This window comes from Tursiops truncatus, chromosome 13 (assembly GCF_011762595.2).
Source record: "Tursiops truncatus isolate mTurTru1 chromosome 13, mTurTru1.mat.Y, whole genome shotgun sequence".
Lineage (NCBI taxonomy): Eukaryota > Metazoa > Chordata > Mammalia > Artiodactyla > Delphinidae > Tursiops > Tursiops truncatus.
Window position 1 is genome coordinate 76,430,546 of NC_047046.1, and position 26,353 is coordinate 76,456,898.

A 26,353-nucleotide genomic window follows, 5' to 3' on the forward strand; every position below is an offset into this window, starting at 1 on the left:
TCCTGCCTTTAGCTACCCGTTTAAAAAAAAACAAAACAGAATTTTAGGGTTACTGAATAAATATAGTAAACTTTTGTTTTCTTTTTTTCATTTTTTATTTGTGGCTGCGTGGCATGCAGGGTCTTATTTCCCTGACTAGGGATCAAACCCATTCCCCCTGCAGTGGAAGCACGGAGTCCTAACCACTGGACCACCAGGGAAGTCCCCCTGGGACTGGGAAATTTTCTGTTGAGCATGTAGGGAAGAACAAATTATTTTACTATTTTTTTTTTAAGCAACAAAAGTCTCAGGAAGAGCTTTTACATCCTCCCCCTTAACTGCCAAAAGCATTTAGATAGGGGGCCAATCCCAGGAAGAGAGCTATAGTGAGAGTCAAGTACAATGAATATGAGTCAGGTATGGTAGACAGGGGTGGGACGTGAGGGGAAAGAAGGCCCTTTTTTTTTTTTTTTTTTACATCTTTATTGGAGTATAATTGCTTTACAATGGTGGGTTAGTTTCTGCTGTATAACAAAGTGAATCAGCTATATGTATACATATATCCCCATGTCTCTGCCCTCCCACCCTCCCTATCCCACCCCTCTAGGTGGTCACAAAGCACCGAGCTGATCTCCCTGTGCTATGCGGCTGCTTCCCACTAGCTATCTATTTGACAATTGGTAGTGTATATATGTCCATGCCACTCTCTCACTTCGTCCCAGTTTACCCTTTCCCCTCCCCATATCCTCAAGTCCATTCTCTAGTAGGTCTGTGTCTTTATTCCCGTCTTACCCCTAGGTTCTTCATGACATTTTTTTTTCTTAAATTCCATATATATGTGTTAGCATACGGTATTTGTCTTTCTCTTTCTGACTTACTTCACTCTGTATGACAGACTCTAGGTCTATCCACCTCATTACAAATAGCTCAATTTCGTTTCTTTTTATGGCTGAGTAATATTCCATTGTATATATGTTCACATCTTCTTTATCCATTCATCTGATGATGAACACTTAGGTTGTTTCCATCTCCTGGTTATTGTAAATAGAGCTGCAATGAACATTTTGGTACATGACTCTTTTTGAATTATGGTTTTCTCAGGGTATATGCCCAGTAGTGGGATTGCTGGGTCATATGGTAGTTCTATTTGTAGTTTTTTATGGAACCTCCATACTGTTCTCCACAGTGGCTGTATCAATTTACATTCCCACCAACAGTGCAAGAGGGTTCCCTTTTAGCAAGGCCCTTTTGATCAAAGCCTTCTCTGTGTCCCATTGTCTGTGCATAGCATGGCAAACTTTTGTTTACCAAGCATTTGTTTTTCCCTATCTTCCTGTAAATCTTTCCCTCCCCTTTGAAGTCCCAGCCCCCTACATGCTTTTCCTTCTCTCAGATGCCATATAAGCCTCAATTGACTAATTTGTCCTCGAGTCTCATTTTTCCTATGGGGTCCCCATATGTATGTAATTATATTGGATTTTCTCCTGCTAAGCTGTCTCTGTCAACTTAATTCTTAGAACAGTCAGAAGAACATAGAGTGTAGAGGAAAGTATTTTCCTTCCCCAACAAGCATAACAAATTTCAAGCTCCAGATCGTGTCCTGCAGATGAGCTCAAGACTCATGGGTTCAAGTGCTTACTAGACAACTCCATTTGGATGTCTCAAAAGGAAGTTTACAAAGTGCAAACTCAAGCCGAGGATCATCTCTTCTCTCCAAAACGAAATCTTCTTCCATCCAACCAGTTGGTTAGGCCAGAAACTTCATCATAGGTCTCGGGTTCTATCTCTCATTTCTGCCATATATAATGTGTTACCAAAATTCTATGAATTTTAGTTCCTAAACAATTATCACACGTAACTATCTGTGAGGGAGGAAGAAACTTTATTCCACCGCACACGGGAGAGACCCAGGAAGACTGAGAAACTTGACAAAATGGCCCCAAACCTCACCTTAAAGACCATCTTCAGAGAAGACAAAAGAGGATGTTGGGTGTAGTGGTTTGGGACTTCAAAAATGCAGCTGACATGGAGATGGAAAAGCAAATGTTTGGTAACATGTTTGCTGGGCCAGGCGGAGACTATGGGCACAGAGGGGACTGATCTCCAGGCCCTGCCGAGCTTCCCCACCACCTCTCGCCCACATTCTCTGCAGGTATCTCTGGTGATAGCTCTGTTGTGGGAACAGGCCCTTAATCTAAACTCTTTAGGCAGCTAAGTGGGAGATAAAAAGAAAGACTTCCTGGGTCTTCCTGGGTCCTCTGTTTCTTAAAAATTATTAGCCTAAATTAATCCTCACGCCAAAAGGATACATTTTGGAGTGGCAAATTTTACTCCGAGGATACATTTTGGAGTGGCAAATATTTATCTCAGTTCCACTCTTGACATTCTAATGGTTTACTAGTAATTTCACTATATCCATGCTGTTCTTTCCTCTCACCCATTTACATCATAATAACCAGATACATATTTTAAAGTGGCAGATATGATCTCTATCCCCCTTTGGAAAACAAACAAAACCTGAAATGAAGCAGGACCCTATGGTCCTTCCCCCCATGTCCTCAGCCTGCTTTTTGTCTGTGGAAATAACTTTAGCCAAAGAATAAGTTTAATTAGAGAAGTGAGAACATGCAGAAACAAAGGAAAACAAAGGAGATCCAATGATAGTAATTTAGTCATTAAGCAAAGTCAAGGACTTTTATTTCCTTCTCAAGGGCTGTAGATAATATTCTGAGCCGTATCCTGCGAGCTGTATTATAGATACTGAAACCCACACCGGGTGGAAGAAGTTAACTACATGGTGACCGGACTGTAGCCGTGACATGAGCTGCCACAATTCTGAGAACCTCAAGGAAACGGGAAAAAACCAACCCTGGAACTGAAGACTAACTGTACTTAAAACAATCAAGATGACACAGGTCAGACCACCTCATGACCAGTTTCACGGTGACTGTCAGAGCTGCCTGTCATCAGAGCTGTTTCTGCATGGAGCCCCTCCCTCTGGGTATAAAAGCTCTTGCCCCCTGATTGTCAGGGCGGGAGTCGGCCTTTGGACAGGGGTCTGCCTTCCCCCACTGGTTGCCAGCGTCCAAATTGAAGCAAACTTTCCTTTCCACCAACCTGGCCTCTTTATTGGATTTTGAGCAGTGAGCAGCCGGGCCCCACTTTCGTTACAAACCTACAATGTCTTTTCATTTCTTTAGAGATAAAACACAAAGTTCCTAACATGGACTCAAAGCCTTTCATGCTCTGGTACCAGTCTACCTCTTCAGCCTCATCATGCTCTACACTTGTTTTGAATTTTTCTTTTTATAAATTATTATATTTCCGAATTATCTCTCCTATGTGTGGCAGGCCACTTGCACTTTGTTGAAAAGAAAGGAAGCAAAAAAGGAAAAGCAACAAGTAGTATGAATAAGTACTGTATTATTGATAATGTGTTTTATAAGAGGAAAACTTTTTGGCATGTAAGCGTTCCACAGATCACTTAAATTCAAATAAATGTGGGTGTCTAGGTGAGTAGGTTTGAATAGTAGATACCATGTTCGAAACAGCAGCTATGTTATTTCAAATTCAGGTGAAGATAGAGTGTTGAAATATCCTTTTATTATATCTTGAACATTTTGTCCACATGGGAGTTACCATGGGGAGATACAGTAGGTTTAGTGTATATGCTTAGTGATGATTATGAGTTTGGAAAGGAAAATGAATCAAAGACAACCTGTTACTTCCAGCAATCAAGGCTCAGGAACAGCTCTGTGAATGTGCCCCGAGTGTAGCCGTTGGCTAATCACATCTCAGGGGAAGAGACTCTGCCATAGAAGAGGAGGCTGTTGGTCTTGTTGTGCTTGATGAGGAACAGGAAAGGGTGGTCACAGTGGAAACTGTCTGGAAGTACTACTGATGTTACACTGATTACTGATCCAGTCGCAGCTGCAGCCTCTGTACCCTCCTCATTCACCTCCACAAAGGACTTGTGGAAGACTTCCGACACCACCAGCTCTCGTTCACTGCTCATGCCTGAGAAGTCGGCTTTCCCCTCAGTGAAGGCGTCCACCATCCCCAGGGCTCTCAGCATGGGCTTGAGGTCATAGGTCTCCTCCACTTTGAACCGAGGTAAGTGTAACTCCATTGCACGCTCTTTCATATTCTGTGGGCTCGTCCACTCTATTAACTTCTCAGCAGTGAGCTGATCTTCAAGCTATAACAATGAAAAAGGGAACAACTGGCAAGATTGTCAGAGGACACGGAGCCCCCCTTAACGTTGGATTGAAACGTGGAAGTGCTTTAACAGTAAAAACATAAATACAGGAGATTCAGTTGATAGGGTTTTATCTGAGGAGGTAAAAATAACAGAGTCCTGAATATATATTATATAATCAAATAAATGTTCTTATATTTTCGTGGCTTTGCTATTTTTATGTATATATGTACACATTACTAATATATGCATATGTATAAATATCTATACAAATGGATATATATATATATGCACACATATATGAAACAGAATGGTTAAATAAAATTATTTGTAGAAGATGAGCTCTCTACTTCTTAGGCTCGTTCTCTATTTCGTGCTTCACTTTCAAATAACCTCTTGTCAATGTTCTTTCGTCCATAAATTTTTACATAGTGCATTTACAGCGTATAGCCTACTTTTATTCCTTTTTCTTGCTTCATTTATTTGTAAACTTTTCCTGTATAGATATATGTTTCTCTAATCAAGTTTACATTGTTACATAATACTACCATTAAATTGATATTCAGTATATACATCTTTACTTAATATCTTTTAAGCATTCACTGCATGTCAGTCCCTAACCTAACCTAAGGTAATACAAACATGTATTTTTCCTCATTTAAAATTTTTCATTATTTTGAGCCACTTCTGTCCAAAAGCTTTTCCCTTGTTTAGACTTGTTGTTATAGGATAAAATCCTAGGACTGAGATTCCCAATGTCATTGATAATGGGGAATTTCGAGCTGAAGCAGAAATATTCTGATGACTCTTCACATTTATTGCCATATTGCTTTCCCTAAGGATTTCCAGTTTCCAGTGTTACGAGATATGTATTTTGAGTGTGGCGAGTTTACTGCCGCTTCCGCATCATCATCGACTATTATAGTAACGGCTTATGGCCTTTTATGGAATGCCCTTTTATGCCAAATATTGTTATTGATATTTTTACATGTTAACTTTATTATAACTATGCTAACAGGAAAATTCTCTAATCCCCCCCTTTTTTGAAATCTTAGCAACGAGGCTCTGAATGAGCCTTTGGTCCATTCTGAGCACTTAGGGACAAAATACTTCAAAATTTAAAAGTGGGCATCAAGATAAAGCTATTTGTCCACCGTCTACAAAAGCACTGTGAATTAGTGGGCAATATGTAACCGCTTTTTTTTTTAATTTCCTTATTTTACTTGTGAGTGAACTTGCAAATATTTCTATGTGTCCCCTATGTATGCGTGTTAATCTCCTTGTCTTCAAATGAGTGGACTGGAATATATCAGAGGTTCGTATGGTTGCAAAATAGTTATGTGTGTATCTAGGTATATATTTTTTGTGAACTGACATTCCATAGTTTCATCAGAATATTAATGTGACCTGTGATGTACAGAAACACTATTCGTGTCATACCGTGACACCTAAGGTATCGGTTTTATTGTTTTGTTGTGTGCTTGAGCTCTGCCAGCCACTAGCACCAGTCTGTGAGCAGCCCACAGAGCAGTGTCTCACTAGGAATTTAAGCAAGAGTAGGCAGCATTGGGGGTGCCAGCTTTTACCTGCTGCAGACCATCCACGTCATTGGGCAGCAGCAGAAACATGCTTAGCTCTTGGCCTTTGTACGGTATTTCCAGGATCTTGACTTGCATGTCCTCCAGTGACGTGAAATTGAAAAGGTCGGTTTGTTTCATCATCTGCACAGGTTTGCTTGTATCCTGCAATAAAGTCATGTGGCAAGAAAATGCGAAGTGAGCATAAGTCAAAAAGAAAGGTAATATTATCGTAATACCAAATACATCCTCCTTCTAAGAGATGATCTCGGAAATCTGTGAATTAGAGACAAGAGTTTCTTCAAGGAATCCCAACTAAATAAAGTTAAAAAAAAAAAGACAAGAAAATAAGCCTTGACAAATTCTATCTTCTACCCACAGCAGCTCTATATTAATCACTAGATATTTACATTTCACACTGAATGTGTAGCTATGTTATGTGATATACATAATTTATAGACAATACCTTGCTCAGCCAAAATTTTTCCTCCCCAGTTTTTTCTTTCTCAAATTCCTTGTGCCACTTCCCTTTGAAATAGACTGCGTTCACCAGAACAAGAACGGTCAATCTATTAAGAGAGCCTTTGGGAAAGAAATCCTTGATTTTTTCTGCAAAGAAAGAAAACCAAAGGTTTGTCATGAAAGGCACAAGTGGTTTGTCTGGAAGATGCTTTGAAAGTTACAAGTGATGATTAAATATTCACACAAATCACCACATTAGGGACTCTGTGCCCGATTGTTCACAAGGTGAAGCTTTCCTCACGGCGCCAGCCTGATGGAGTCGCCCTCATGCAGACACCCCTTCTTCTGACTGGGAACGTGTTTGGTCTCTGGGGTGACATCAGTCATCTCACACTGAATTCTGATGGACTGATTTCAGCTGATCTTTCCACTGGTCAGTTTTCTCCCTCCCTTCCTACCACCCTGTCTGTCCCCTCAATTACTACCACCCTCCCCTGTTACCTCCATCCTTCCTCTATTCTTCTTTTCTTCTTCACTTTCTTCTTTGCTTTCTATATTTTGAAACTTGAACTCACCACTCAGAGGGAATGGGCCTGAATGTTCTTTAGGACAAATGACATGAACGCTAGAATCGAAAACATGGACTCAGACACCATGTCCCGGGGTGTCTTTGTCTTCATTTGCCATGTTGAGTTGCTGTAGGTTTGGCCTGTATTTAGGACGGGAGGTAGGATATTATTCATAGAATGGAGACATCATCCAGCCGCCTTCCGTGGTTGGGGAGGACGACTGTGGCCATCCCTGCAGGATGCGGGGATGGGGAAGTGGTCAGGCAGCTCCTGCTGCAGGTGGCAAGAAGGGTGGTTGGCAGGAGAGTGGCTCGTCTCCCAGTTAACAAAGGATAAGGGAACCCTATTAATATTATCTCTTAGGGATCATAATCCAGACGTTAAGCCTCTAATTTAAAGAAAAAATGCGAATCAACCTGAAGTTTGAGCAGAGAGTTGGGATCCATAGAGATACTGTCATCCACAGACTCAGCTGAGTTTCCAGGTAGCTGGTCCTGGGATCCCTCCCGGGCTCCCCTTGTTTCTCTCCACACTGACGTGGACCATTCCACCCTCTGCAGTGCCCGCCTCCATCCCCTGCAATCTCATCTCACCCCGGCTCCTGGCACCCCATGCAGTGTCCAGCACAGCGCTCACACACAGCGGGGAATCTACAGTGATTGTGAAGGAGTGACTCTCCCATAACCTACTATTAGTTTGGCTTTCCACCCAGGAATTAATCATCTTCCGACTTTCTTCTGCAGCATTGACAAAATCAGCAGATTCCACACTGGCTAGGTAAAATTTCTCAACATTATCCATGTATGCCTATGACATGGGCAGGAAGAAAGGAGGGATTAAGAGTAATTTGTCAGTAACTATGTAGGTATTCCCAGATTAAACTGTGTTCAGTAATGACCAAACAGAGTACCTGAAACAATCCTTACGCCCACTTCCCCAGTGGGTTGTCAGGCTCTGGGACACTCTAGTGGGGGGCGTCGCGGGGCAGGAGCTGAATGCCCCCAGGGCAAATGCTCCCCATGTGGGTCAGCCAGGCTCCTCTGCCTCCCCCTCCCCCATTAGGAGATGGGATCAGTGGACCCAGGATGCAGACCAAAGGTGTGATAGGTCATGAAACTTACCTGAAGAAACAGAACAGTCTTTTCTCCATAGAGCCTGTTGGCTACGTTCAGCTCATAGGCATCAGTGGGTTTCTTAAACTCAGTCAGAAGCTTTTGAAATTGATGATGAATATTTCCTGGCCTTTCAACCTTCAAAACACCAGAAAGTGAGCTCATTAGACTCTCATTGTATGTAAACACTACACCCCCATAGGTCTGTGAGCTCTGTTCCTAGAGTTTGGTATCCCCAGGGATGACATTTGTTGCTATCTCCCCATATATGGTGTATTTTACCAGAAATACCCTTCATAATCCTTACATTCAATCTTCCAGGTAATTCTTCCTCCTGCTCTAACACACTCCAGCCTTTTCTCTTTCGAACTAGAGATGCAGCACCGTTCCACTATTGGATTGTGTTTTAATTGTCTCAAATGTTTAGGGATCAGCTAAAACTTAAACTCCTTGAGAGCCAGAGCCATAGTGCATCTCTAACAGTCATCGACTGTATGAGAACATGAAATTTGTATATTGCCCTATGTTATGACATGGAGCCCTGTTTTACTCCTTGGAGGAATTACTTTCTAAGACCCCTTGACTGTGCTCTTTGGCTGTTCGCTATGCCAGTCACTCTGAAGTAGGGGCAGTGTGTCTCTGGTACGCTGCCAACAGCTGCACATCAGCATCTCTAAGTCTTTAGTTCAACTGACACGAAAACAAGAGAGTTCAGAGAACTAAGAAACTTCTCCAAGGATACAGAGCCAATTTTTCAACTCACGCTTATCTCAACCAGAACCTTCCACTTGCTAACTAAGAGTTTTGGACTATTTAGGCTACCAACCATAATTCTCACTCCATCATTTTCCAAAATATAGTCGATCATATGCTTATTGCTCTTAATGTAATTTAGGGGTTAATTAAAATCATATAATTTTAGCAACATATTGTGATTACTATAGTTATTATTATTCTATAATAATAATAATACATAACATTTATGGGGGTTTCTGTCATCCAGGCACTCTTGTCCTGTTTTACATGTAGTTGCATGTCTTGTAGCAGACGTTTTATTGCTCCTAGTTAATTTGTATGACGTCAAATTGTGGCTCAGAGCAGTTGTATTTTGCCACGTTCTCCATTCCTGAACAGAAGAGCACAATTTGAAGCTCCTGAGTTCCCTGGTGGCCTAGTGGTTAGGATTCCAGGCTTTCATTCCCGTGGCCTGTGTTCAAGCCCTGGCTGGGGAAGTGAGATCCTGCCAGCTGCATGGCATGGCAAAAAAACATTCTTCAGTTTGAAGCTCCTTTGGGTTTCAGAACCCCTGCTCTTAAGAACATGCTACTCTTCTTTCAAGAAAACAAATATATAAAATAAATAAGTACATAAGATGATATGAGAAACAACTCTGTCCAATCTATTTTGCTTAAGATGTCCCCTAAAAACTGGCTTTTCCCTGTTTATCTGAAAGTCCCAGTTTAAACTCCGACCCTCTTGGATATGTGATGTCCTAGATCCAATGCTCTGTGACTCACGGGATCTCTTGCAGCTCCTCCTCCTTCTGTGTTCTCTGCGATTGCATTTGCGTGCAGGACCTGGAGGAGACGGGGAGTGAGACAAGGAGACTTTAGAGATCTATGTACCCCAGAGTAAATAGAAAAGAAAGAAAAGAAGGAAGGAAGAAAGAAAGAAAGAAGGAAGGAAAGACAGAATCAAAACAAAATGCCAAATCAAAAAAAAGAAAAACCCAAAAAGAAAGAAAGAAAAAGAACAAAGAAATGTTTCGTGCAAGCACTGGCTCCTTGAAAAACACAACCTGCGTGTGAAAAACACAAAGCTGGTTGATCACCAGCCAGTTCAAAGAATCCTGATTCATTTTTCGTTCATTGCTGAGCAAACATGTAAAGATGTCTCCCATGGATTTTAGTCAACGCACCACTTCTACCTGAACTCTACCATTTAAAGCCTCACCTGTGGTCACTGGGCAGTTGTAGGGTTCATCCCAGCTCCCAAAGGAAGTCTAGGCACAGGGAAGAGATAGGGCGGAGAGCTGGGGGAGAGCATATGCTCCCACAGCTCTGTGCCCGCCCAGTCCTGGGGAGGTTTGCAGCTTCCTGTGCTACCCCTGGGGACAGCCAGGTCTGTGATCATCTGCACAGAAGCCAACAGGGAAACCAGGACAAACTGGTAAATGTAAATGTAAACCTACCTTCTGGATTTCTGATGCGGTGTCTCCTCGGGCCCCCAAGGAAGTCATGGCTAAGGCAGACATGATACTCAAAGGGGAATAGAAGATATTTTCCTTCTCTAATTGTCTGATCTGTTGGAACAGGTCGACTGCAAAGTGGATGATTCCTTCCCCGAGTGAACTCATGGTGGCTTGATGTAGTCTGGAACTCCTGCAGAAGCATCAAATTTATTTTATTTTATTTTATTTTATTTTATTTTATTTTATTTTTTTCAGTACGCAGGTCTCTCACTGTTGTGGCCTCTCCCGTTGCGGAGCACAGGCTCCGGACGCGCAGGTCCAGCGGCCATGGCTCACAGGCCCAGCCGCTTCGCGGCATGTGGGATCTTCCCGGACCCGGGCACGAACCCGTGTCCCCTGCATCGGCAGGCAGACTGTCAACCACTGCGCCACCAGGGAAGCCCCAAATTTATTTTATAATGAGTTTACTGAAAGGGAGGTTAGTCTGTAATAAACTTTTCATAAAAAATGCCTTATATGTGGGTTGTGGGATTCTGAAATCTATAGCTTCCTTCCTTTTACTTTTAAAGCTTTTTTCAATGTACATGTATACACTTCATAATTAGAAGACTATCGAAATAGTATTTAAAGAAAACTTTTGTGGGGACTTCCCTGGCAGTGTGGTTAAGACTGTGCACTTCCCATGCAGGATGGCGCAGGTTCGATCCCTGGTCAAGGAACTAAGATCCCACATGCCGTGTGGTGTGGCAAAAAAAAAAAAAAATAGGAAAAGAAAACTTTTGTGAAAACTAATAGAATATCTTTATCTTTTCTTCCTTACTGGCTGTACTAAGACTGGGTAGAAAATGCATTATAACAGATCAAAGACAAAGATTGATGTGTAACATCCCACCATCTCTCATGAGGCACCTCTATGCCTTTTTCTTGAGGGATCTGTGGGTACTGGACATCCTACCCTCCCAAATACACTTCCTCCTAAGGGAGCATTTGGTTTTTGGAAATAAATAAATTACCTAAAGATTAAAGGAAATGAAAAATTGTTTTACTTTTGTCCTGGCTAAAGAATAAAATACAATCAGACAAAACAAATTAGATAAATGATGTAACACACATCATTGTCATTATTTTCAGGAAGGATTCACGTAGTGAAAAGCAGAGCTGCTGGAAGCACTTACCTGTGAGCCTGAAGGAAGCAGAGGTGGGCAGACAGACTGTGAGCTGATGTGCCGCGAATCGTCAGGTCTGGACTATATACCTCTCTCTTGCTGCCTCCCATCCTTCACAGCAGCTGGTATTTCAAGTAAAGCAGCTTCTGATTTCTTCACCAGGCTACTCATCAGCTTCATGAGCACGAAGCCTCTATGAGTAAACGTAAGATTATTGTTTTATTCTCGTGCGTCCTTTTCACCTGCAGAAGAAATTGTGATCTGCGATCACTGGCTCATATGAAATGCATGTAGGTGCCTTTCTAGCGCCAAGGAGAATAAAGTTAAATTCTAACTTCTTCACGTGCCCTGAGCTACTGCGCCCCACCAGAAATAACCCTTAGAATATCTTTCTTGTCTTACATGTTGAATTGTCTTTAAGACCACTTCTAACACCAACAATTAAAAAGCTGACATTTTCTAGTTTATGTTCTGAAAGGGCTTCTCCAACCCGACCATTTCCTTAAGAATTATTCTGTATAACCAGGAAAATAGTTCCAATTCTCAGCTTAAGAGATACTGGTGAAGTGTCTCAGCAGTAGGTGCAGAACAGGCATCATTTGCCTTCCCTTAAAGGCTGGACCTTGGCTGTGGTCTCCCCTGTGACCCCCATGCCCCTTGCAGCCAATCCCAGATGGCCAATGACTTCTAAGGTCAGTGGGAAGCTCATTTCCCTGCAGTGTAATCAGCTCTCAGTGAGAAGGACAATGGATCCAAACAGGGGCCATTTTGGTGGCAGTATTCCAATTTTTTGTACAAAGATGTATCAGAAAAATAAACTGTTTGAACTCTAGAATTATGACATTTCTTGGTTAGCCTGCTATTCGCTATGCCATCTTCAAATTCGTGGTCTTGAAAACAGTGTCAAATGCCTGTGAGAAAAAAGCAGGAAAAAGAGTTCTTTTGAATGCCATGGTTAAGTCTCTTATCACTGGAGCTGTACTCTCTTCAGGGGCATGGCATTCTCATAGAATAATATTAAAAACTGTTGACTTTTACTGAGGCGGGTATGTATTCACTCATTTCCCTCTTTAACACCTTATTCAGGCAGATCCCTTTGTTTTCCCCATTTCACCGATGACAGAAATGGGGCACAGAGTGGCTGAACAGAAGCCCAGGTTTCTAAGTTAGTGAACTGCACAGGTGAGGTATCCAGGCAGGTAGCTGGTTCAGGAAGCTGTGTGTGTATCCACTCCCCACAGGGTAGTCTGTGGACAGACTCTGTTCTTTTAGTGACATAACTCCTTGTGTTTAAATGAAAAGAACCTGTTTCTTCTGAACTTTCAAAAGAGATAATGTCCTCCCACAAAATGTGAGGTGGTGGGAATGGGTCTCCCAAATGCTCCTGTGTGGGCCCCTCAGTCACTAGGAGGGAAGGCTAGGGTTCAGACACTCTTTTAGGGCTCCATCCAGAGACCACCAGGAGCTTTGAGTGGGGAATGGGATTGGGGTGTTTTCCTCTGTGGGTGTAACTGAGAGAGTGTCAAATTGTGCTCACCTTCCATTCCCTCACACTGCTCTATCCAGCTGGAATTTAGTAGAAATGAATCACTTTGAGAGGGGAAAAGAAGATGGAGAAAAGAAAGTGTTTTTCTCCAGAGGACACTGTTCCCTGTGGCATGGCTGTCAGGGGGGAGATGCATTTCCAGGGTATCTAGCCCAATATCTCCCCTACCACCGGTGTGGGATGTTTGTACTGTGGACCAACGTTCTGACAGAGATATCACTCACATACAGTCAGCCCTCCACATCCATGGGTTCTGCACCCACAGAGTCAGTCAACCAGATGGAAAATATTTGGAAAAGATTCCAGAAAGTTCCAAAAAACACTCCTTAAATTTGCCCCACACCAGCAACTATTTTACTTTGTATCTACGACTCTTTACGTAGCCTTTACATTGTACTAGGTATTATAAGAAATCGAGAGATGATTTAAAGTGTAGAGAGAATGTATGTAGGTTATGTGCCATTTTATATAAGGTACTTGAGCATTCCTGTATGTGGGAATCCTTGGGGTGTCCTTGAATCAGTCCCCCGTAGATCCCAAGAAACGTCTGTAGTGTAAGTTTCATCTTTTAAAAATGTATAAGTCATTGGTTTTTAGGCCAGTGACAAAGTTGCGCAACCATCACCATGATCTTTTCCAGAATAATTTCATTTCTCCCCAGGGAAGCTCCCTACATAGTTCTTTCTTCCCCCCGGTGTTTGGAAACCACTAAAATCTACTTCTTGTTTCTATGGATTTGTTTATTCTGTGTATTTCATATAAATGGGATTGCACAGAATGTGGCCTTTTCTATCAGGCTCCTCTCACTCAGTATAATACTCTCAAGGTTCATCCATGTTGTAGTATAAAATGGCGCATTTCTTTATATGACTATATTATGCACCATTGTATGAAATATCACTTTTAAAAAAATCCATTCATGGGTGGATGTACATTTGGGTTTGGTGTACTATTGTGAATAATGCCGACGTGAACTCTCATGCAGAAATTTCAGTGTGGACGTGTGTTTTAATTTATCAGGCATTTACCTACGAGTGAGACCCTGGGTCAATGGCAAGTCTATGTTTGATTTAGAAGAACTGCCAGACTGCCTTCCCCAGAAGCTGCACCATTTATATTCCCACCAGACTATGTTGGCAGCACGTGTGAATGCAGTTCTGATTCTCTGCACGTCTCCAGCACTTGTTACTGTCCTTGGTCCTTTTTAACACCTGCCAGGAACAGAGTCTGTAGTCTCAGCACGTTGCTCATTCACAGGAAGATTCACCTGCAACAAGGTCCCAGAAGCACAGTAGATGGAGACGCGAGGTGAAGGGAAGAGGAGATCTGTGTTTCTCAACCTGAAAGATGATTCTGCCTGATCCCCCAGCCCCCAGCACTGCTGCTCTTAGGGGTCCGCTGTCGATATGTGTGCAGTGACCCCTGAGTGATACTGTAGGTCAAAGATCCCTGAGCTGAGACCAGGTGGGGCTGAGTGAGGACATAGGAGTGAAGTCCAGAAATAGAAGGAAACGGGAAGAGAAAAGATCCAGGATGAAAAATGACAAACACAAGGAATAGGAACTTCTAGTCAAGGTTGCATCACAGACCACTGTCCCAGAGAGAGTGGAGGTCCCTGGAGCAGGAACAGGATGGGTTTCTTTGGGCTAAAAGAGAAAGGGATCTGACCCCCATAGACAGAAGCAAGAAGCTCAGCCTGGGCCTGGAGGAAGAAATAGGGAGACAAAGTAGGATAAATTGGTCTTCAAGGGAACTTTCAACTAGGACTAAATTCCGAGAATAAACTTTCAAGATTTTTCATGTAGAGTTTGGCTTTGAGGAAGAGACACTAACTGCCAAGGGCCAGGAGTTTGGTTAAATTTACAGAGATCTTGGGCTGCTTCAAATATAAACCATATCATACTCTTTCCCCCGTCTTTGAAAAGTGCTCCTGGCATGTAATAGACACGGTTATGACACCCTGATGTCATTCAGTGTCGCAGAAGCCTCAGCAATTATCAGAAGATTTTGCAGGTCAGTAATTTCTAACTTATGTCTTTGGGAATTTTCTAAATATACACCAACATCATTGGTTCCAGGAATCCAGGAACCTATTAAAATTCAAGAGGCAAGCACACCTTCAGAAAACATCTTGCTATTTCTAATACCTTTATCTGTTCATTAAGAACTAGTTTCTCTGTTTTCCTAAACCTTACTTCCTTGTGAAGGGCGTGAAGACTTGTCAGCATTATTAAGTTGCAAATCCTAGGGAGCATCTTATTTCTTCTTCCTTACCAAGTATGTGCCTGTCTGCAGGCAAACTGATTAGGTGAGAGGATCCTTCAAGCATCCAACAATAGCATATCTGCCAATTACTATATTCTCTACAGATACGGACATAGATATGTACACATTGAATAACATCTGAATAGGGTTAATAAAGTTGGCTTTAATTTTCTCAGAGGAGAACCAACTGCAGTGAGATATAACAAGATGTTAGTTAGGGAATTGGTCTCATACGTGGGTTTATCAAGGAAGACGGAGACAAATTCATAAAACCTCCCCCCTCCCCCCCATTCCCACGTTTCCAGTTCCATCCAAGACAGTCATCCTAATCCATGCTTTCGATCAAATCCAAGGCTGTTCCTTGTTGATCTCTTACAAATCGTCACCCTGTTTCAGCTTGGCACTCCTGTTCTGCTACCCAGAAAAACGAGTTCAGGCACTCCTTTTTTGTAGGACTGTCCCTGTTCCTTCTTGCTTTACCTGAAATATGAATTTTCCCCATGACTTCCTGTTCCGTGACCTTTTCTCAGGGACAGCTCCTTACTACCCTATCTCCATACCACGATGCCAGGAAACATGGTCTTCTCTTTCTTTGATTCCCACTGCCTTTACTAGCCGTTGTCCTTTCCCTGTCCCAAAGCCTTAGTTTAAGTTCCTGGCCCTCCAGGTATTTCACCTTGTGCCCACCTACCAACTTGTATGTTATCCCTTAATATCCACTAAGTAATCTGTTGCCTCTCCACCTTTTAGGTTTTCCACTTCATCCCAACTGCTCCCAGTGTTGGGCGACTGGAAAACTTTCATTTTATTGGCAACAATTGAATTTATTCTTGTTTCATTTTACATCTCTCTTCTAGTTGAATCTCCTCCTTTGTGGAAAAAAAAACAAAAACTTTTTTGACCTTTAAAAAAATTAGATCCATGATGTTTAATTTCTATTTGAAGATGTTCTATATATAAAGCAATACTAATTGTGGCTGATGCCTGTCTCTAGAGTACCAGTGGAGACAGAAAGTTCTAGAGGGAAGAAGGAATTTGATTACATGGGATATGGTGTGCTGGGGATTTTATTTTGCTTCTCCAGTTTCACCCCTCACTGGCTCAACCTCCCCTGGCCCTAGGAGGCAGAGATGTAGGGAGACATAATCCAGGTCCTTCTCCTCTAGGGAACCTTGCACGTGGCCTGTGGGAGGAAGCAGGAGCAGACCCGCAGCTGGGTGAGCGCAGGGCGCTCGGTCACCCGGCTTCCTCTCAGCGAGGTTGCCAAGAGGAGGCTGCATTTCCTTACCAAAGGCCGCAGATCTTATCGGGCGGCTTTTCTGCAGCTACGGCTACCTTCTCTGGGTTTTGGTCACCATTCCTGCCCTTGCCATGCGCGTCTAGGGGTGGCAATGTCCCCCCACTCTTGCTAGCCCTGGGGTGCTTCACCATCCTTTCTTGGTTTCTCTTAGCCCTGACCATACTTTGGATAGTCCCTTTGTGAAACTTTCCTGAATTACCCAATTGGACTGTGTCATTTGTTTTCTGCTAGAGCCTTGACTATCACGGTAAGTAAATGGCTTTGGGAAAAACATCTTGGGATGGAATTTTTGGGATCAGGTTGGTCCCATATTGAGAAGAAGTGTGCTGAGAGGACATGGGGCACTGGTGTAAGGCACATGTAGCACCAAATTATCAGGGATGGAGGCAAGACGTGGAGTGCAGGTGTAAGACGGGTGTTGGGACGTCGGAGGCTGTGGTGCTTAGTAGCTATTGTGACAAGTTGTGGGATCAGCTGCTTTGTTATGATGGGCGTGGGGAAGTCATTCGGCAGAAATCTGAGAAACAGTTTCCATGGATCTTGACAAATAAGTCCTAAAAGACATGTATATGTTTATATGTTATATGTACATGTATATGTAAGATGCTTAATCTTTCTAGGTCAGGAAAATGCAATTAATACAACACAGTGAGATTAACAGCAGAAATGCTGACAGTTCTTAAAAACTAAGGATTGGCGTGATGTAGAAGAGAATTACTGATAAAATGCTGATGCAAATATTTCTTAGTACAAGTAACTTGGTAATACTAGGCAGAATGTGGTTAAGATTCAGCAATTCTCTATTTAAACATATACCCTGTATATACTCACATGCTGTGCTCAAGGAAACATGTATTGTGGGTTAATTGCAGTACTGTTGGCAGGGGCAAGAAGTAGAAACAACTTAGACATTTATTAATAGAATAATAAGGGAAATAAATACCCTAATTTTGTACAATGAACTATCCTACAGCAGTGAACATAAATGAGCCAGATATTCAAGTATCAGAAAGGGTAGGTCCTCAAACATAATATCTGGAGGAGAAAAACGTACTTTGGCAAAGGAAGACTAGTTAACATTTGTGCATTGTGGATGGGAAAGATGGGAGACTGATCATTGAAATGCTATCCTGGGAATGCAGGGGACATGCGTGCTGGAGAAATGTAGAAATGGTGCCGGGTGTTACATAACACCTATTTGTGATAGATGATTAGCTTCGAGAGCCATCTGCTTCATGTGTCGTTTGTCTACAGAAACCCTGAGACACACTGACAATGTCTGTGGTTGGTCTTTCAGGCTGAGGTTTACCCAGATGAGGGCAGATTCTTCATCTGTTTCCGTATCCACTCTAGTCTAACCCCGTTACACTTCTTAAAGTTTCCTGCTAAAGCCCAACAGTGATTTCCTAAGAGCTTCCTGATGGCTCCCTTTTCAGTCTTTACAGTGAATTTGCTGAATGATTTGTCACTTGTTGACTCCTCTTCCTTGAAATCCTATCTTCAGCTCTCCTCCCCAGCTCTGACTTTCTGGGTAACATGGCCACCCTTAAGGGCAGGCTTTCGCTTTTCCTAGGGATCGACCACAGACACTCTCTCTATATCCTACCGGCTCATCCATCCACAGCAGTAACTTCAGTCTGGGAGATCCCTAGTGCATTTCTCTCAGCTTATGACCTGTCCCTTCCTTCCCACCCAGCTCTGTGTGCCATCCTCTCTCCCATCTCCCAGCTCTAGTGCCATTCATACAGATCTTCCCTCCAATTAATTGTAATTGATATTTAACATTTGGGTTGATTGATATTTTATATTAACAAAGGTCTTATTAAATTCCTTAGTTAAAATTTTACTCTGTAACTTCCCATCTTATCAGTAAAATGACATTTCCTCCTATCTCTTCTGTTATGGGGCTCTCTTAACGCTTCAGTAGAATAAGTGTATCTTTGGAGCACAGAGAGATTTGTCCCTGTGCACCAAGGCTAGCAGTAAACAGCAATAATGGGTTGTGGGCTGCTTATATTTGGATGAATGCTTCTTGAAGATTCAATTTGAATTAAGGGATGTTTACATAGTATGTTTGACCATCATATCTGTAGGCTTTTTCAGTGATCCATTCTCCCTGCAGTGGGTTCTTAGTTACTTTCTATGACTTAGTAGTGGGTTAAGTGATGGGTCTCTAACAGACTGCTAGAAGCAGGGACATTTTTTCCTAATATTTTAACTTATTAATTTATTTAAATATTCATTCCTTTTTAGATTCTTTTCTCATATAGGTTATCACAGAATATTGAGTAGAGTTCCCTGTGCTCTACAGTAGGTCCTCGTTGGTTATCTATCTTATATATAGTAGTGTGTGTATGTTTATCCCAAGCTCCCGATTTATCTCTCCCCCTCTGCCAGGTATCCCCTTTGGTAACCATAAGTTTGTCTTCGATGTCTGTAAGTCTGTTTCTGTTTTGTAAATAAGTACATTTGTACCATTTTTTAAAAATTAGATTCCACATTTGAGTGGAACCCTAGTTTGCCTCATCCTGTGAAGCAACCAGTTAGGCAACAGAGCAATCTTCTGACATTCTTACCTGGGATAGTTAGAGGATTTCAGGATTCAACAATATACAGATCTTCTTGCCTGGTTCATAGCATTAAAAATAGCTGGTACCATAACCTCAGAGAAGCAGGTACTCAGATAACCACTGGCTCCAGAATCATAGAGTCTTGGAACTGAAAAGGCCCTTAGAAGCTAAATCAGCAGCAAGAATAAAATAAATTACAGAATATACTTAAAGGCTGAAAAGTCTACAAGCAAATTAAACATTCAGCAAAACAAACGGCACCAGTTCTTTAGTAGGCCTGCTGCGCTGTGGCCACTGCATGGGGCCAGCTTCAGGTCTCAGAGATGGGACGACAGCAGCATGGGGAAGGCACTCAAGAAAATCATTTGCTCCAACTGTCTGATTTGCAACCCAAGAAGTGAGGCCCAGAGGATTTTCTCAAGATTGCCCAGGAAATGGGACTAGTCACGTGACCTCAATCAGAGGGACACCAGGGACGTGGTCCCTTCTTCCCCAAACCTTTCCGGAGCCTGTAGCTCCACTGTTCCTTTCCTCTATTCCTCCAGCTCTCGCATCTTCTCCCTTCTCTCCCCTCCCCCTTATCTCTCTGTTTAAATCCCTCCACATTGACTTCCTGCTCCTTCTACCCTTTTTTTTATTGCCTGGTTGTACTGTAGAAATTTTTAGTATCCTTATGCTTATTAAATCAAGTATTCTGTTCTGAATCTTTTTTCATTTTACAAGTGGATATGTTAAACATTTTATATTTATCTCTCTAAAAAAGAGTACAGTAATTAAACTGCTTAGTGACCGTGCATTTCCTCTGTGATCTGAATACCAACCTCCACCCATCACATCCCCTAAAAAGAACCTTTTTCCCTTCCTGCCCCAGATGCTCCCTTTTGGATCTTAGCCCTGGAAATGTTCCTCTACTTTTAAACTCTCCAAATAAGACTCTATTGTATACACAAACCTCTGATAATAGGAGCACATCATGTTCACTATTTCCTGCTCTCAGCATCACTCAGTACACAGGTTGAAAACCTAAAACTAACAGCGCACCTGTACATAACTCCCACGTGTCTAGTTGTGTATTTCCTGGGGAAGACTTTCTTTGAGAAGCTGAACTTTGCCTCCCAACCCCACTGACACAAACACTGTGGACTGCAGTCTCTAAGGAATATGGAAATGGAGAGGGCGGTGCCAGGCTAGGGTGGAGGGGATTTGTTGAGAGACCGAGAAACTCAGGAAGCAGATCAGCCCTGGTAAGTCAAACCAACAGGTATGTTCTAAAATTCAGGGCTGGAGGTTATCAGAGGAGGGGTTAATGTGGTTCCACAGATGCATCAAATATATGCAGTTTTAGCACCACGGATGTCCCATTTCATTTCAGACCCAATCTCCCACCACTCTAGTGAAAGGCAGCTGAATGAAAGTTAGGGGCTGTAGATGGCAAAAGAGTTATTTCCTAGGATAAAGGATAATTAGCAGAGGGTTCCCATATACCCTTGTCTCCTCCTTACACAGTTTCCCCTATTATTAACATCTGGTATTATTGTGGTATGTTTGTGACATTCAACGAATCGGTATTGACATATTAACAAATAAACTCCATAGTTTACATTAGGGTTCATTCCAATTGCTCCTTGCTAATATATAGGAAAGAAAGAATTGACTTCAGTATATATATATATATATATATAGTACAAAACATCATTCTTGATACATTCTAACGTTTAAAGCAAGCCACAGGGGAAGAGACTACAGAAGGTATGAATATCAGGAGGTTTACTGGGGGCCACCAGGGTAAGAAATCACAACATTGGAGAAGTAATTTATACACATGAACTACTAGGGAACCACAAGAGCCTTCTTCCATTCATGCCCTGACTTGCGTGGAACTGGTGAAGCCCTACAAGAAATATTTCAAGTCAATTTCTACCGTGGGCAGAGGGAAGCTTTGTGGTTGAGGTCCTAATGCCAATGCCCAAATCCTCTCCGGGTGCAAGAAACTAGGATTTGCAATATATTTTCCAGGTGCTTCTTGACTGTGTCAGGGCCACTAAGATTTAGCAACTTTTTCCAGGTTTGTAAATTCTGCCTGAAAGAGTATTATTTTTTAAAAAATTAAACTTAAGCCTAACACCCTTTGGAGATGTATTTTAAACTAAGTATTTTGAAGAGGAAGAATAAAATATGAAAGACCAGTCTACCCTATTGTAAGACATTGTATAGGTAGAGTAATCATGACCATGTGGTATTTTTGACAAAAAGTAGATTTTCGACAAAGGTTTGAAAGCAATTCCATGGAAAAAGGATAGTGTTTTCAACAAATGATGATGGGGAAATTGGACATCCGTAGGACACACCTCTCAAAAATAAAGGAAAGAATCTTGACTTAAACCTCATATAAAAATTAACTGAAAATGGATTATAGTCTTAAATGTAGATATAAAACTATAGAACTTTTAGAAAAAAGAAAACATTTGGGATGTAGGGCTAGGCAAAAATTTCTCAGACTTGACATCAAAAGCATAATCCATAAAAGGAAAAAAACTGAACCTCATCAGAATTTAAAACTTTTGCTCTGTGAAAGTCCATATGAAGGAGATGAAAAGACCAGGTATCCAATTCAGTAGTTTCTAGAATATATTAACACCTCTCAAAGCTCAACATTCAAAAACAACCCAATTAGAAAATGGGCAAAGACATGAAAGGACATTTCAAGGAAAAGCATATGCAAAGAGCAAATAAGCACATGAAATGATGTTCCATATCATTAACAGTTAGGGAAATGTAAACAAAGACTGCAAACAGATATCACTACACACCTATCAGGACGCCTGAAATAAAAGTAGCAACAACACCAAATACTGGTAAGGATGTGGAGAGCTAGATCATTTATACATTGCCGGTGGAATGCAAAACGGTACAGCCACTCTTGAAAACCAGTTTGGCAGTCTCTTAGAAAAAAAAAAAAAACCCTAAACTAAACATGAACTTGCCATGTGACCCAGAAATTGGCATTTATCCCAGAGAAATGAAAACTTATGTTCGCCTAAAAACTCGTGCATAAATATTTATAGCAGCTTTATTCGTAATATCTACCAACTGTAAGCAACCCAGATGTCCTTCAACCAGTGAGTGGTTAAACATACTGTGGTACACCCATATGATGGGTATTACTCAGGAATAAAAGGGACTGAACTATTGATAAATGCAACAACCTGGATGAAACTCCAGTGAAAAATGGCAATTCCCAAAGATTTATATGCTGTATGATCCCATTTATATGACATGATTGAAATGACAGAACTACAGAAGTGGAGAACAGATTAGTGGTTACCAGCGTTTACGGATGAGACTGGGGTGGAGTGAGTATGATTTTAAAAGGGCAGCATGAGGAATCCTTGTGGTGGTGGAAATATTCTGTACCTTGACTTTGTTAAGGTTAACATCCTGGTTGTGACATTGTACTAGAGTTTTGCAGGATGTTATCATTTCAAGAAACTGGGTAAAGGATACACAGAATCTATGTTATTTCTTACCACGGCATGTGAGTGAACCTACAATTATCTCAAAATAAAAACGGTTAATTGGGAGATTGGGATTGACATATACACACAACTATATATAAAATAGATAACGACTAAGAACCTACTGTATAGCACAGGGAACTCTACTCAATACTCTGTAACGATCTATATGGGAACAGAATCTAAAAAAGAGTGGATATATGTATATGTATAACTGATTCACTTTGCTGTACAGCAGAAACTAACACAACATTATAAAGGAACTATACTCCAATAAAAATTTATTTAAAAAATACAACACTATTACTGATGTATAGTGAAAGGCTCAGATCAGTCAGTTTAATCAGTTTTGATCAGTGCCTGCACATATGCAACCGATACCCCTATCAAGAAATGAAGCATTTCTATGGCTCCAAAAAGCTTCTTCACGCCCCTTCCCAGTCAACCTCCCCCTAGAGGTACAACCACTGTTTTTTGTTACCATATGCTCTTGCCTATATATTAGTTTTTGTTTTCTGTTTTGGCTTCTTTCACTGAGCATAATCCTTTTCAGATTGATCCAGCGATGTGTGTACCACCAGTAGTTTGTTCCTTTTGAATGCTGTGTCGTGTTCCAGTGTATAGATGCACCATAGTTTGTTTACACTTTCTCCTCTCGATGGACTTCGAGTGCTTAGCTCTTATGCTTAAAGCTGCCATCAACATTCCGGTACAAGGCTTATTGTGGACATATGTTTTCATTTCCCTTGGATAAATACCTTGGAGAGGAACTGTTAGATCCTAGCCGAGATACCTGTTTAACTTTTTAAGAATCCAGCACTTTTCCCAGAGTGCTTGTGCCACTTGACATTCCCGCCAGCAGCCTAGGAGACAGCCTCGTCGATATTTCGTGTAGTCACTCTTTTTTAGTTACTCATTCTAATGGCTGTGAAGTGGTATGTCTTTGTGTTTTAATTTGCATTTCCCTGATGATTAATGATGCTGAACACTTTGTTACATACTTTTTGGCCATTCATACATATCCTTCAGTGAAGTGCTTGTACACATACTTTGTCCATTTGATTCATCCTTAACTTTTTGGGTTGTAGTTCTTTGTGTATTCTATATACAAACACGTTTCCAGGTATGTGCCTTGTGAATATTTCCCTCCAACCTGTGGTTTGCCCAGTTTCTTAATAGTGCTTTTGATGAGACATACAATTTTTAAAAACAATTTAAAAAAAAACCTATTCTCTCTTAGTTTACGTTTCAAGTAGTGAATTCCTCTTGACTTATTGTAAGTGTACAGACTAAAGTATCGAGGCCTAGCCAAGACTTGAAATATCCACCTTCTGGTACTGAGAGTTGCTTCTTGTTGTTGAGAGGCTCTTTCTGTGCATCCTGGAATATAAGACAGAAGCATTCTCAATTATTTTTCTTGGGTCTGTGCTTCACACTCTTCCCATTTTGTTGCCACCGGGTCTTTGTCAAGAGCTATTCTGACTAAGTGGAAAGCGCTGTAGGTGTTGTTTGAAAGCTCTTGATTGTCAAGTGATGTGGATTCTTTTGAAAGAGTTGCTTTATGGATGGGAAAGTAAGTGTTTAGTGTTTCATTGAAAGAGTCCTGTCTTTTTAAAAATGTCCCGAAAGAAGACTGAAACTTTGGCAAAAAATGGAGGTTGGTTGTGGAGATTACATTCGAAGGATTTGGGAAGCCTGGGAGGTGGGAAATTATGAATCACAGCAAAATGTACTTGTTGCAATATTATTTTCCCTTTATGTTACGAATCACGTGGGGTTCCAACCTCAACTGACGGTTGGTGAAGAAGCCTTGTGTATGTTCTTGGTCAGGATTTTCTTCAGTTTTCCAAACTAGCCCTTGCAAACCTTCATCTCTTGCCTCATCCCAATCTAAAGTGCATCCCTTTCCCCTCCACTCGATAAAAAGATGAACAGTTTAGTTTCTCAAATGGTTATTGCATGCTTACTAAATGTCAGGCATTTAGCAAAAGACATAGTCCCTGACCACGAGGCATGAACAATCTCGACAAAACTTTTAATCCTTCTATGTGCAAATTTATTTAAATACGTAACCATCCTCTCTACTCCACTCTTGTGTTGGGGCAGGGGCGGCTAGCCACTTGTCCATTTTTTTCTTCCCTTTAGTACATAAATTTAGTACCCGGAGTCACATCAGGCTGCTTTGCGGACCTTTCTTAATTCTGTGTCTAGTTCAAATAAATGTCAGTAAGTTTATCTGTTTACTACAGTCTCTCAAGAAAAAGTCAGAGAGGTGGGGTTGCCAGATAAAACACAGAACACCCAGTTAAATTTGAATTTCAGATAAACAATGAAAACATTTTTTAGTGTAAATATGAATTCGACATAGTATAAATATTTCCCATACAATATTTAGGATATATTTATACTAGAAAATTATTCACTGTTTACCTGAATTTCAAATTTAACCGGGCATCCTGTATTTTTAATTGTTAAAGTTTACAAGCCTAAAAATGGGGATGACATTCACAAGGCAAATGAAAACTCCTCCAAATCAACCTTCTTGGCCCCTTGCCATTTCCCGCACGTAGAGCAGGTGCTCCCATCTAAGTGTCCAGGAAAAACTAAGTCAGTCTAAGTAGGCTCCTGTTTGTCCAAATCCATTCTGCTTTTGGTTTCATCCCACCAGAGGCTCTCAGTTCCACAGTAACTCTTTTGCTTCTCTGTTTCGTACCCATTGTCCCTGTTGAAGCCACAGAGGTGGTCCTGTCTCAACTGCTCTTCTGATCTCCTTCCTCTGGGAAGACAGGGGGGCAGGAAGGCTGTGGATACATACCATTCATTGTGTTTTTTCCCCTGTCAGAATCGGCTAAAGTTGCAGATATAAAACCTCTTCAGCTTTGCTTCCTCCAGCGTTGTCAAATGTCACAACTTTACGTCAAGGGAGGGTGCTTGTTGAATTTGTTCTGCAGTGCCTTGCATCCTAGATCCTTCGCTTGGAACACCATTCAAGCACACTTTACTAAGATCACTTATGCCCTCCTAATTACCTCCAGGTTCCTTCTTGAAATTCTCCTCCTTGAACTTCTGAAGAAGGCTATCAGGTACGGGGGACACTAGTGGGTACCTGCCCAAGGTGAGGGAGAGGGAGAGGTAGAAATCCCGCCTGTGCTCTGCTCTCCAGCCCATGCTCCGTGTCCGAGGCTAGGAGGCCCACCCTCTCACCTCACCCGAGGCCCAAAAAATATTGAGAGAAAGTAGAAGGATTCAGGCAGATGGAGAACCAAATATGTATGGCAGATAAAGATTGGATGAAAGCCAGGATTAAGTATGAGCCAACAATGGGTTTTCCGATCCTGGTCCTGAGAATGAGACAGAGATGTACAACCTAACCACAGGGTTGCTGCACTCTCAGTGTGGGGTGCTGCCCCAGGAAAACCTAGGCCAGGAGGAATACACTAGAATATGGGCTTCATTCGAACAGCTAGTGCCCACGTAAGGAAACTGGAGGGCAGCTCTTCTCCCAAACCCACCAGCAGGCTGTGTCATGGGTTAGACGTGTTGGACCCCTCTTGTGAGCTACTTCAAATTCTGTCTCCCCACCTCTGAATCTAGACGCTAGTGAGCTACCAGTTCTGCACAGGCTTTAAGTAACTTTGTGCATGGCACCCTGACAGCACCTCCTCTCCCTTTGCTTCTAGCTCCAGGGCTTTTCCGATGCTTTGGTGTGGGATGTGCATGCTTGCTGCACACTCAGGAGCAACCTGAGGGAACTCCCATGGGACCATCCTTGACCAATGGGGAGGAAAGCCAGTAGATAAGTGCTTCCTTCATTTTTCCTCTGGGTGGACAGTTCTGAGATACATGTTATAAGATTCCTCCAAAGGTCCATGGGGTCATGTACCAGTGGCCTGCTTATAACAA

At 41.8% G+C, this 26,353-nt stretch overlaps 1 protein-coding gene across 1 annotated transcript; it reads right to left on the reverse strand.

The window, feature by feature from the left end:
• Nucleotides 1–3,562: 3,562 nt before the first annotated feature.
• Nucleotides 3,563–11,409, reverse strand: LOC101337231 (serpin B3-like). Its single transcript, XM_004323930.4, has 8 exons — nt 11,264–11,409; nt 10,089–10,278; nt 9,415–9,474; nt 7,907–8,035; nt 7,475–7,592; nt 6,221–6,363; nt 5,764–5,919; nt 3,563–4,177 (listed from the first exon to the last, which is right to left on the reverse strand). The coding sequence occupies exons 1-8, from the start codon at nt 11,362–11,364 to the stop codon at nt 3,767–3,769; spliced, it is 1,308 nt and encodes a 435-aa protein (XP_004323978.3). The 5' UTR covers nt 11,365–11,409; the 3' UTR covers nt 3,563–3,766.
• Between the last annotated feature and the right edge of the window lie 14,944 nt (nt 11,410–26,353).

What these genes read in the sequence shown, in the direction of transcription:
- LOC101337231 (XM_004323930.4), bottom strand. Translation starts at nt 11,364, where the DNA reads ATGGGAGGCAGCAAGAGAGAGGTATATAGTCCAGACCTGACGATTCGC. An exon ending in TGCTTCCTTCAGGCTCACAG is followed by an intron (nt 10,279 to 11,263) that starts GTAAGTGCTTCC and finishes ATGCTTCTGCAG; the next exon opens with GAGTTCCAGACTACATCAAG. An exon ending in ACGTGGATGGTCTGCAGCAG is followed by an intron (nt 4,178 to 5,763) that starts GTAAAAGCTGGC and finishes TCATTGTTATAG; the next exon opens with CTTGAAGATCAGCTCACTGC.